Genomic DNA, 11293 nt, shown 5'->3' on the forward strand with positions numbered 1-11293 from the left:
TTTCTAACCACAATGAAATCAAACTGTTTAACAAGGCGGATCTTGGATGTACTTCCATCTGAAAAGTGAGCTCAAAAACTAAATAACTCTTTTTAAGCTGTTTAAGAATCTCTTCCCCCTCAGATATAAAAAGGCACGTTTTCCAGAGCGTGGAGTTGGAAGGGAAAAAAGGCGCTCAGGGTTTCCCCCACGCGCTTTCCAAACATGTCTCCAGAAAGAAGGTATCAGCCTTGGCCGCGCGGTGTGAGAGGTGTCAAAGGAAGGCAGGTTGAGCTGAACATGGTTCTCTACCATGGTCTGCAGCCTTAGTTGCTATCCAAACACAAATAAACAGAGGGGAACATTGGAGTTAATGACAGAGAAGAGGGGGTGGGTGGGGGGTGGAGGCGTGTCGGAGGGCGGGCAGTGCGCTCCGGAGTCCCGCAGCCCTAAAAAGTGAAGAACCGCACACTTCCAAGCCCAGCTTCGGACAGGACTCCCACGCTGCTGCTGCTGCTGTCTCTCCTCCAAACCTCTTCGCCTCTTTCCACAACTTTTCACAACTTGTCACATCCCAGCAGAGGTCCGAGACATCAGAGTTTGGCTGCATGGCTACATGAAAAGTTTCATGGACTTGGATGTTGGAAACGTTTTATTGGAGCTCGTCGCCTGTGTAGTTACTGTGGATTACTGACATACCGCAGGACCCTTGGCAGCTTCTCATTGGGGTAAGATTGTGTTTGGCAGGGTGCATGTCAGCCCGGAGGGGAAAGGAGCCACTATCCTGTCAGATCCCTTAAAAAAAAACAAAAACATTTCATTAAAAAGAATAAAATAACCAACTTCTGCAGCTTATTGATCCAAAAGAATTCAAACTTCTTTCTTGTATTTTATTTAATAATATGATGGGATGATCTCTCTGCTGACAGCAGACATGAGTCTCTCACGTTGTGACATCACTGACCTCTGTCCAGAGCGCAAAGCGTCCCTGAAGCTGACAGTGGCCTTCGCCTTGGCTATTATTTAAAAAACAGCGTCTAGATGGGATTTTAACAGCAAGACATTTAAGCTACTTGTTAAATGAACAACAAGAAGAAAAAGTCCAAAGGTGAGAGAAGAATAGCTGAACTAAAGCTGCTCCAGTGGCCAATCAACAAGTGTCTGAATGATTTATGCTGCACCTGTGCAAAGACATATTTAAAACCCGCATCAATGAGACATGGAAAGGGAAGTTTAAAGATATGTTGGTTAAAAAAAAATGCAAAACTAAATATCATGTTCAGCCTGTCCGATCACCGGCTTCACAGAGCTCCATGTCTGTCCCCAGGTGCGCCAAACAGCGCGCAGGTTACTGCGGGATTATAACCATGCTTGACCTTCTACCGTCCTTTATAAGTCTGCTTTTTAAAAGAACAGATCAAAATAATTTTCTGGATTATATCCAGTTCCGCTTTCACCATCTGGAGGGGTTAACTTCCATTTTTCTTCCTCCTTCTTTTTTTTTTTTCTGTGGGCAAAACATAGCTTGTAGCCATTTTAGCCAAGCCGCAAAAACGGAAGCAGTCCAGCTCTCTTCATCTCACCTCATCGTTCATATAAAAGCAGATCCTTTATTACCAGTAAATAAGGTTCTGTGAAAGGTTGGCCTGGAAATGCCAAGAGGTTATGCTGCCAAAGGGAGGCAGACACGCCATATATAAACAAAGACTAAATCTAATGTAGTAAATAAATATTCAGAAAAAAAAAATCTATGAATATTTGTTTGGGGTTTATTTTATTTAATGTGCTGCTTTCTTTTAAGGAATGCGGGACTTCCTCCTGAAATCCCTGTTTGTTGTGGTAATCAGAAGTGCTGCTTTTGACACCTTCCCAGTGTAGGCTGATTACAGTTTCGATTAGTTATTTTCTACTATTATTCCGAGACGCGATGTGATTAAAATCTCACGTTTGTGCGTAATTTTCTCTGCAGTGGATGAAAGAAATGAATATATAAAAAATATGCACTATTTATTATTTAATTTTGGTTGGAAGTTTTTTTTATTAGGTTTCCCATATTTTTCTAATGCATATATTCAGATATTTAAGATGTATAAATTAGCTTTATATATAGTTTTTGTGCGTGTAACCATTTGTAAAAGCCACTTAATTAGTTATTCTGAGATTGACGTTAACGCGTAACTTTCATTGCCTTCTAATTTCTGTCTCCTGCAGGGTTTTACAGCTTCTTCTGCAGAGGTCTGAGCCGACATGGGGAGCAAAGCTCTGCACGCTCCGATCCCCCTGCACCCACCCCTGCAGTTCACCAACCTCTCCTTCCTGCAGGCCGTCAACACTTTCCCCGCCGACCAGCTGCAGGGACTGTACGGCCTGAGCGCGGTGCAAACCATGCATATGAACCACTGGACTCTTGGCTACCCGCACATGCAAGGACTGAGGTCGACGATCACGGCGGCCGCTCAGGGTCTGGTGGACCCCAGGATCCCCTTCCCAGCGTTGCCCTTCACAGCGGCCGCGCATCTCTTCCATCCGAAACAGGCCGCCGTTACGCACGGCGTCCAGCCGCATCACAAGGACAGACCCAGGTTTGACTTTGCCAACCTGGCCCTCGCTGCCACCCAGGAGGACCCGCCAAAGGCTGCGGATCTGGCAAAGCTGGCATCGGGACTAGGGGGGGCCATCTCCGAGCTGAGCAAGCTGTCCCCTGACAGAAAACCCACCCGGGGCAGACTTCCTTCCAAGACTAAAAAGGAGTTTATTTGCAAGTTCTGTGGCAGACATTTCACCAAGTCCTACAACCTGCTCATCCATGAGAGGACCCACACAGACGAGCGGCCCTACACCTGCGATATTTGTCACAAGGCTTTCAGGAGACAGGACCATCTCAGAGACCACAGGTGAGACAGAAAACCAGCCTTCCTGCAGCATCTCTCACTTTTGTTTTTAAAAATAGCTGTTCACGTTTTTCTACATGAAGCCTTTGTATTTTTTCTTTGCTCTGCAAATGTGTTTTTAACCGAATACCTGCAGACACTGATGAAGTGCCATTTCTGTTTCCCAGATATATCCACTCCAAGGAAAAACCATTCAAATGTCAAGAATGTGGTAAGGGATTCTGTCAGTCCCGCACCCTAGCCGTCCATAAAACCTTACACATGCAGGTAAGCTCAGAACAGCCCTGATCTTAAATGCTAAAAATAAAATCCAATCAAAACCTGATGTCTACTGCATGCATGGGGTATATAGAGCAGACTTTTAAAAAAAAATGCAGCATTTGGCCCATGATCTAAAAACCAAATTTAAAGATAAACTCAGAAAATGTTCACTAAAGCTGACATGTTTGAAAGATCTGAGGTGTACAATTAAAGGGAATAATCCTTTGCTTGCTTTAAATCTAAACAGGAGTCTCCCCACAAATGCCCCACATGCGGAAGAACCTTTAATCAAAGAAGTAACCTGAAAACTCACCTTCTCACCCATACAGACATCAAGCCCTACAGCTGTGGCCGCTGCGGAAAGGTGTTTCGGCGCAACTGTGACTTGCGACGGCACAGTTTGACGCACAGCCCAGATCAGGACTACTAGGCCCTGGACAGACTAATACAAAAATAAAGTAAAAAAAAAAAAAAAGAAGGAAGAAAAAAGGAGAAAAGTCGACAGAAAGGTTCACCGACTTCTTTTTTTTTTTTTTGTCATCAAAGAGACTTTCCAAACCAGGACCTCGTTGCCTTGCTGCGCGTTTTTTTTTACCGAGGAGATTTGTTTGCACCTCAAGGAGAAACCAAAGAAGCCATGAAAACCAACACCCAGCTTCCCCTGCACCTGTAAATACAGACTGTGTATAAAAAAAAAAAAAAAAATGAAGATAAAAATAAATAAAATGTTTGTTTTTATTTTCTTCTTCTGACCTTGAAATAACAAAATTGTCAGCAAAAGTCATAAGTTTAAAGTATGTTAAAAATGTATTTTAGAAATAAATATTTTCAAGACACAAGTGCACTCGTCCTGTTCCTTTTTTTTTCTTTTCTCTCCAACCCAATATTGCTCCAGCTCTGAAAAACCAAACGTGGAGAAAACAGCTAATCTTAGGCCTCCGCTGTGACTCATTGTTGGAGTTCATTCACTTTAAATCGAAAGCATGTAAGAACAGGAGGACTCCATGCAGAAAGAGGACTCTGATCATAAGAGTGACTGTTTAATTACAGCAGTTGTTGGTCTTGTTTCTGAATCAAAGGGCTCTGATATTATTGTCCTGAGGCTGATAAGAATATTAGGCGCATTAGGAGCCGCATCACGTCTTTATCTGCAGCATGCACTGCTGATTGTGTCATTGACCTGCCAAACGGAAGGAGGAGGAACCAAAGGCTTTTTAATAAATATGTGGACTACTAACCTGCAGAGATTTTACTAATGAGAACACATGCATGCAAAAAGCTGGCAACAACATTAAAAAAGAAAGACAACAGTTCTTCATCTGCATTAGAAAGTTAATGCAACCATGCATGCTTTGTATTAGGCTGATTGAAATGATTATTTCTTAAATTATTTAAACATGAACCGATGGGCGCTCCAGAGCCGATCGAGGTTCACTGTTTGGATTTGGATTCAATCCAGTTGAACTCTGACCGCAGCCACAGATTAACCTCCAGAGCTCTGATTTGCAATAGGATGAGCTGATATATCATATTTTTTTTATTATTCGGTAGGCCTATAAAAAACAAAGCCACTGATCACAGCGTCCTGTTGCTCCCACCCATCAGTGCTCTTATATACCGGTTGGCAAAACAGAAAGATAAACAAGCAGGCCTAAATTAGAATAATAGAAAGCTGAATGCATGCAGTGAGTCTAAATAAAAGAACGAAAACCCCGAAAGATGTCTTAAAAAAATGCATTTATTTTAAAAGTCTGTACAGATGGTAATTCCTGCTAGAAAGTCAGATTAGGATTATACACTTAAGTCGAGATTTAGGCGAGATTCTGGAGCAACAAGGACGGATTAAGCCTGTTTAAAAAGGTTTTCAACTTGTAATGTTGGACTATTTTTGGAATTAATAAAACATAATAATAATAATAATAATAATAATAATAATAATAATAATAATAATAATAATAATAATAATAATAATAATAATAATAATAATAATAATGAAATATGTTGTTTGCAGTATATATTTAGATTATTTTATATAGTTTAACCCGTCAACGTTTTTTTGCATTATTTACACATTTACGCTTCATGATGCATTTTGTCCCTTTTAAAAATATATGTTTATCAGAGAATAAAGGCGTGGATTCATAGTGACAGTTTTTTATATTTACATTTTTTTAAAGTCCGTTTTAAGTTTTTATTGGTTAGAATTTTTTTTTACATACTACATACATTTTTACAATTACAGTTAATATTACACTTAGTCTTATACATTTTTCTAACGTCCACATTTGTTTGTCCATTTTTTTCTATAATTATTTTGCTGCTGGAAACACCAGAATTTTCCCATTGTTGGACAATAAAGGGATTTTCAATTATTGTCTATTCTATTCTATTTTATTCTTTTCTTTTCTTTATATTTTCATACATTTTTCGGGAGCATCTTTTGTGAAGATAAGAAAAATTACACTAGCCCTTCCTTCCTAAAACAGATTAAAATAATCTGCTTTTCAGAAATCCAGTAGAATATAACTAAATAATATTAGTAGCGTATTGCTGATGCACTAAAGAGGAAACAGAATGTTTATCAGAGAGGAGTTTGTTAGAGGACAGTTGAGTCCTGGCCTCAGTGATCTCCATTAGGAAGGAGTGAGTGGACACTGGGCCTCACTCAGCCTTATCTAACTGACAGGTTAGAGGCTGCAGGCCAATGGGATCCGCTGTCCTCACTTCCTATCGTTATATGACCTTATATGCGGGAAAACACTTTGGAGAATAAGGAACCCGTTCCAGAATTACTTTATTACACCTGCTACAGCTAAATGCAATTTGAGATTTTATTGCTTTCCAAAGAGGCCACTGATTTTTCATTGATTCAAATCCAAACCCCTGCTTGTTTTTCAAAACGAACTTTAAAGCATTATCCAGCAACGGAATTAATTGCAACAATTAAATCAGCTCAGTAATAAACGAATTTCTATACAGGTGTAAAAAACAAAATGTTTAAAAAATGTTTTAACTTTCTTTTCTTTTCATTATAACACATTTTTTAATGACTTATCATCCATTTCTAATATTTTTTTCTTAACGACAGTTTATTTCATGGCAATATCAGCCAATCCCCCCAACATTAGAAGTTATCTTTAGGGCGATTTGCATCAGATTAGAAGTGCAAAATGAAAAGAAAGATAATGTTACAGAAAAAAAACAGGATTTCATAGTAATAAATATCTCACTATTTTGATTTTTTTTTCTCGCTTCACGTTTTAAATAAAAGCAGTCAGGGCAGGGATCCTGTTTCTATTGCAGGGGATAAAAACTGCTAATTAACTTTGTCATTACTCCCATCACTCATAATTTAACAATCGGGTTTATACATTTTCTTTTGTAAATACAATTTATTTTGACTGATGTCAACCTATTTGTTCCTTCACTTCATATCAGTCAAGTCCTCCTCACACACAGCCTCCAATTGGATTATCCTACTGCTGAAACATTTGCACTGCTTTCAAATATGGCTTTGTTAGAAAAAATACAGAAAATAAAAAAAAAATAAAAATTTGAGGATGAAGAAATGTGCCTTCAGGCCTAAATAAATAAAAACAATGATAAAGAAACACATGGACCACAAAAAACAGCAGTAATCCAGTGACATGTGATGTCAGCAAAATCCTGGTGTGTTTAGGATGGTAGATTATTTCAGGATTAAATTGCATTTCATAAAAATACCTAGCAGAGGAAAATTGTACGTTATAATGATTTATATTCGACCTACTGCATGGATTTATCATAAAGAGATTCAGTTTTTTCCTTCAAAATAGCAGATTAGGGTGTTTTTAAAAATAAAGATCATAATCTTAGTTGTAAAACACTTCTTCATATATCTAAGAGATGATAGCCAACACTCAAAATTTGCTCCTAAAATAAGATGCCAGTTATGTAATATTGATCAGAACATAAACGCATTAAACAGTTTTTTAAAACCATTAAGCATAACAATTATAACAGTGCTGACCACAGAAGAAATAAATCGTTGGTTGAAAGCATATTAGTTTTCGTCTGAATGCGTGAACCGGGTTGAGAAAAGCCTTTTTTCCTACGAACACAAAGGCATCATTGGAAATACGGAAGCCGCGTTGGTGTTTACAGATGACGTCGGAGCTGTAGCCGCTATGAGATGTAGCTGACAGGAGAAAAATGCTTCTTTAAAAGTGGAATTCAAGAAATAGTCACCGGACAGAAGCTGTAATTAAGTAAGGACTTTATTTCCGTTTCATTATCCTCGTGTTCTGGCTTAGAATGTCGTTTTATTAACCGTAGTTCAGCTTTTTTTCAGCAGGGTACGATGCTGCTGATGACAGGTATGGCTAGCATAGATAGCCTCTCACTTAAAACAGCTCCTCACAATGTTAAACTTTGTAGTAAACTTCACCAACGGTTTATTCATGTCTCTATCGTTTTTGAAACATGGCTGGTAATTATTGGTGTAACTTCTCCATCTTTGAATTTTGAAAGGAAGCGCTACATTAGCTCATAGCTTTAGCGGCTGCTTTAAAACTTTCAACTGCTAAAAGTTAAACACTGATATAAAGATAAAGAGACATTATGTGCATGTTAAAGGATATTAAGGTTATTCTGTAATTGCAGAGGGAACTACGCCACAAGTTTTATTAAATAATAGTATGAATAAAACGGCATTAGATGATGAATTATATTCTAACGTTAAAACATGCTAAATGTTTCTGTGTTTTGTAGCGAAAATTAACTAAATGACGGCAGTGAGGCTGATATATTTAATTATAGTCCCCTTTCTTAAGCAGCTATATCAATACAGGCAAAATACACAGCACAAACCTGAGTATTGCCTTTGATGAGAGCAGTTTAACAATTAATCTACCTTATTTAATCACGCTGGTTAGAATATAAAAAGATTAAATGTGCTTAACTGTATCTCTCATATTTTCATTCTTGACTATGAATGTTTTCTCCAGTTAGATGTATCTTGTTTTCTATCCAGCTGTGAAATGTCTCAGCGCTTCCTTTGGCAGCTGCACCTTTGCAGAGGTGGGAGATGTGGAGACATCCAGTCATCTCTATCGCACAGCAGCCTGTAGTGACCCAAATCCGATTTATTTGCCCATATGCGACCTGGATCTGATCTTTTCATGACAGTCTGAACAACACAGATCTGATTTTTTCCAATGCGACCCAGACCACTTGGCTAAGTGGTCCTGAATCCGATAAGTATCTAATCTTGTTAAATTCCCCGGGCGCCGCACAATGGCAGCCCACTGCTCCCCAATGGGATGGGTTAAATGCAGATAATTCATTTTGTTGCACTGTACTTGTGACAGTGGAATGACAATAAATTGTATTCTATTCTATTTTATTCTATTCATCTGACCTGAACGCCAATAATACCTGACAAAGCTCACTATTCTGCTTCTTGCTGCACAGAAGCAACAAGACACACAACACCAATTGTGGACGCTAATGCAGAGAGCAGTATTTATGTTTAACCATCTTGAAAAGATTGTTTTTTTTTTATTTTTATTTTTTTCCTGTCTGGCAATGTGGCAATAAGAATAATTGTCTTTATGCCAAAAAGAGCCCAACAGATTTTGCTTTCACAAGTGGAGCAGTACGGCTGTTGCCATAATCTTCTGCTTTATTTATGCATATAAATAGCTATATTATAATTCATGCAGGTTGTATTACATATTAAATGGACACTGCAATGTAAGTAGAGTGAAGTAAAGATTGGCTTTTTAATTTTGGGATAGATCACTAGATGCGCTCCAGCGCTATCATCCATGTTTACTTCTGTAAACGCAGAGCATTCTGGCCCATGATGTAATTGCGTCCTATGTTATGTGTTGTACCTGTGTTGTATGACTGCAGTTCATACAGGAGATCACATACAAGTCGCATATATTTGGAAATGTGAACAAAAAATCGGATTTCACAAAAAAAATCGGAATTGAGCATCAAGGCCTGCAGTGTGAACATAGCCTGTGACATGTATTTGTTCTGCCAAGCCACTGAACCAGGTGACTTCAATCTGCACAATTCACTTTGCAGATTGGACTCACCTGGCTCAGTGGCTGGGCAGAGCAAATACATGTAATTGAAATGACTTGTTGACTCCACATCTCCTACCTCTGGTTAGTAGCGACAAAAAGAGTTTAACAAAATCCGCTGCTCAGGGAGTATTTCATTGTTTTTCCATAGATAAACAGAATTGCCCTTGGTAGTTTCCATGCATTCCAAAAAAGTTAAAAACAATCCACTCGACTTTGTTTCCAAGTTTGAAGACGTTTCTCTTCCCATCCAGGAATCTTTTTCAATTCAAAATGTCAGGAATACCGTTGAGTTCGAGGTTTTGTACAGTAGCTCAACAAAGCCTTGTTTTTGTTTTGAAAACATGCAAATTGGAACGGACAAACGGGTCCAACCCTTTGAAATGGGATCGTTTGGCTTCCACTGCATGTGTAACTAATCTGTTACAAGATTCGCTGTCTGACATTCATATTTTGCTTTCACATGATATTCTGTCTGTTCAAGTCCTTGCTCCATCCGTCTCAGTGGTTGTTTCCCAGGACAGCTGTGGCTACAGATTAGCTCACCACCATCAACGTATGAATGTATCATTCAATTTAGTGTGGAGTTTTTTTGCACTCCTCATACTTTTGCTTCTTAAGAGTCTGTTTTCAAAAAATTGCATACTGACTTTATAAGGCATTTCTCAACTTGTAGATTGCCCAAACTGCTGATCCTGTTATCAACTAGCAAAAAGGTCCTGATGTGAAATTTAAGATAAAATTATTCTTGGCTTGAATAACAAATGTTTTTTATGTCTGCATACAAAATGGACATAAACACAATAAAGAACATTGAAATGTGACATCTGAAGCCACTCTGGTGTGCACACAACAGGCAGCGGAAAAGTTATACATGTTAGGAATGAGAAAAATCCAAGCGCAACCCTATGGTTTGAGGCTACGTTCACACTGCAGGCCTTGATGCTCAATTCCGATTTTTTTGCGAAATCCAATTTTTTTTGCGTTGCCGTTCACATTTCCAAATATATGCGACTTGTATGTGATCTCCTGTGTGAACTGCAGTCATACAACGCAAGTGTCCCGCATGCGCAGTAGAGGACGCAATGACATCACAAGCAACGCGTGGTCTGTGTATACAGAAGTAAACATGGATGGTAGCGCTGGAGAACAGTTAGCGATGTTTCCCAACCTTAAAAACTCAATCTTTCCAAGACGGTTAAACATAAATGCTGCTCTCCGCATCATCGTCCGCCATTGCTGTTGTTTTTCTTGCCACTTCTGTGTAGCAAGAAACAGAAGAGTGACCACTGTCGGGTGTTAATGACATTCAGGCCAGATGAATGCGACCTGGCCGTTCGCACACAGGTAGTCTTTGAAAAGATCAGATTCGTATCGGATCCAGGACCACAGAGCCAAGTGGCCTGGGTCACATTGAAAAAAATCAGATCTGTGTTGTTCAGACAGCCATGAAAAGATCAGATGGGCCAAAAAATTGGATTTGGGTCGCTTCAGGCTGCAGTGTGAACGTAGCCTTGGATGAGAATGAGCTTAACATGGATGGATCCAGCATAGTGTTGGCTTTCCTTAGCTTTGCTTTTCAGCACTGCTCTCTCTGTTGTGGAATTCAGGTCAACAGAAACAGAAATTTGGTCCATTTTGGCTATCTTTGTGCTTTTTTGCGTGGTGTTTAAGCTGCTGTGGTTGCTAATGAGGGAAAGCCCTCTTCTTAGAGGGCTAAAAGCTTAGAGGTTAAAGTGCTGGACAGGAATAGTCCCTTTACCTTAATTATTTCTACTTTTCCCTATTAAGGTTTCATCTTCTAATTAATCGCTTGCTGATCCTCCTTTCTTCCTCAAATGATACGATTAAAATTTAAGCTGGATTTTGTTAAGCAGATCTGCTTGAATTAAAAGTAACGTGTCACGATACTTGGGTAACGATACAATATTATCTCTATATTGCAATTTCAACATATATTTATATATTTTTCCTGCTATCTAAATTGAATGTATAGATAAAAAAGCAACCTCCTTATATGTTCATCAGATGATGCTGATCGTTCAGTTATTTTGGTATCCATGTTGTTTGGGGTTTTAGTCGGTCCAC

The 11293-nt window shown here is 38.9% G+C and overlaps 2 protein-coding genes across 3 annotated transcripts in view; both read left to right on the forward strand.

The window, feature by feature from the left end:
• Positions 1-446: 446 nt before the first annotated feature.
• Positions 447-3836, forward strand: osr2 (odd-skipped related transciption factor 2). 2 transcript variants are annotated; one of them, XM_015401495.1, is made up of 4 exons: positions 447-707; positions 2191-2873; positions 3038-3137; positions 3379-3836. In XM_015401495.1, the coding sequence occupies exons 2-4, from the start codon at positions 2227-2229 to the stop codon at positions 3559-3561; spliced, it is 930 nt and encodes a 309-aa protein (XP_015256981.1). In that variant the 5' UTR covers positions 447-707; positions 2191-2226; the 3' UTR covers positions 3562-3836. The 2 variants fall into 2 exon arrangements, with proteins under 2 accessions (XP_015256981.1, XP_015256982.1); XM_015401496.1 differs by having other exon boundaries at positions 449-707; positions 3461-3661.
• A 3420-nt stretch (positions 3837-7256) lies between these two features.
• Positions 7257-11293, forward strand: part of LOC107102267 (vacuolar protein sorting-associated protein 13B-like) — a gene marked incomplete at its 3' end in the record, with an annotated part of 78672 nt that continues 74635 nt past the window's right edge. The window contains exon 1 of the mRNA XM_015401498.1: positions 7257-7378. The remainder of the gene's footprint in view (positions 7379-11293) is intronic.

Source organism: Cyprinodon variegatus, unplaced genomic scaffold, assembly GCF_000732505.1.
Source record: "Cyprinodon variegatus isolate N-32 unplaced genomic scaffold, C_variegatus-1.0 Scaffold1226, whole genome shotgun sequence".
Taxonomy (NCBI): Eukaryota; Metazoa; Chordata; class Actinopteri; order Cyprinodontiformes; family Cyprinodontidae; genus Cyprinodon; species Cyprinodon variegatus.

Bases quoted from the DNA above. Each gene is read 5' to 3' on its own strand.
- osr2 (XM_015401495.1), top strand. From the start codon at position 2,227: ATGGGGAGCAAAGCTCTGCACGCTCCGATCCCCCTGCACCCACCCCTG. The intron at 2,874-3,037 runs GTGAGACAGAAA...TCTGTTTCCCAG, and splicing joins GACCATCTCAGAGACCACAG to ATATATCCACTCCAAGGAAA. The intron at 3,138-3,378 runs GTAAGCTCAGAA...AAATCTAAACAG, and splicing joins ATAAAACCTTACACATGCAG to GAGTCTCCCCACAAATGCCC.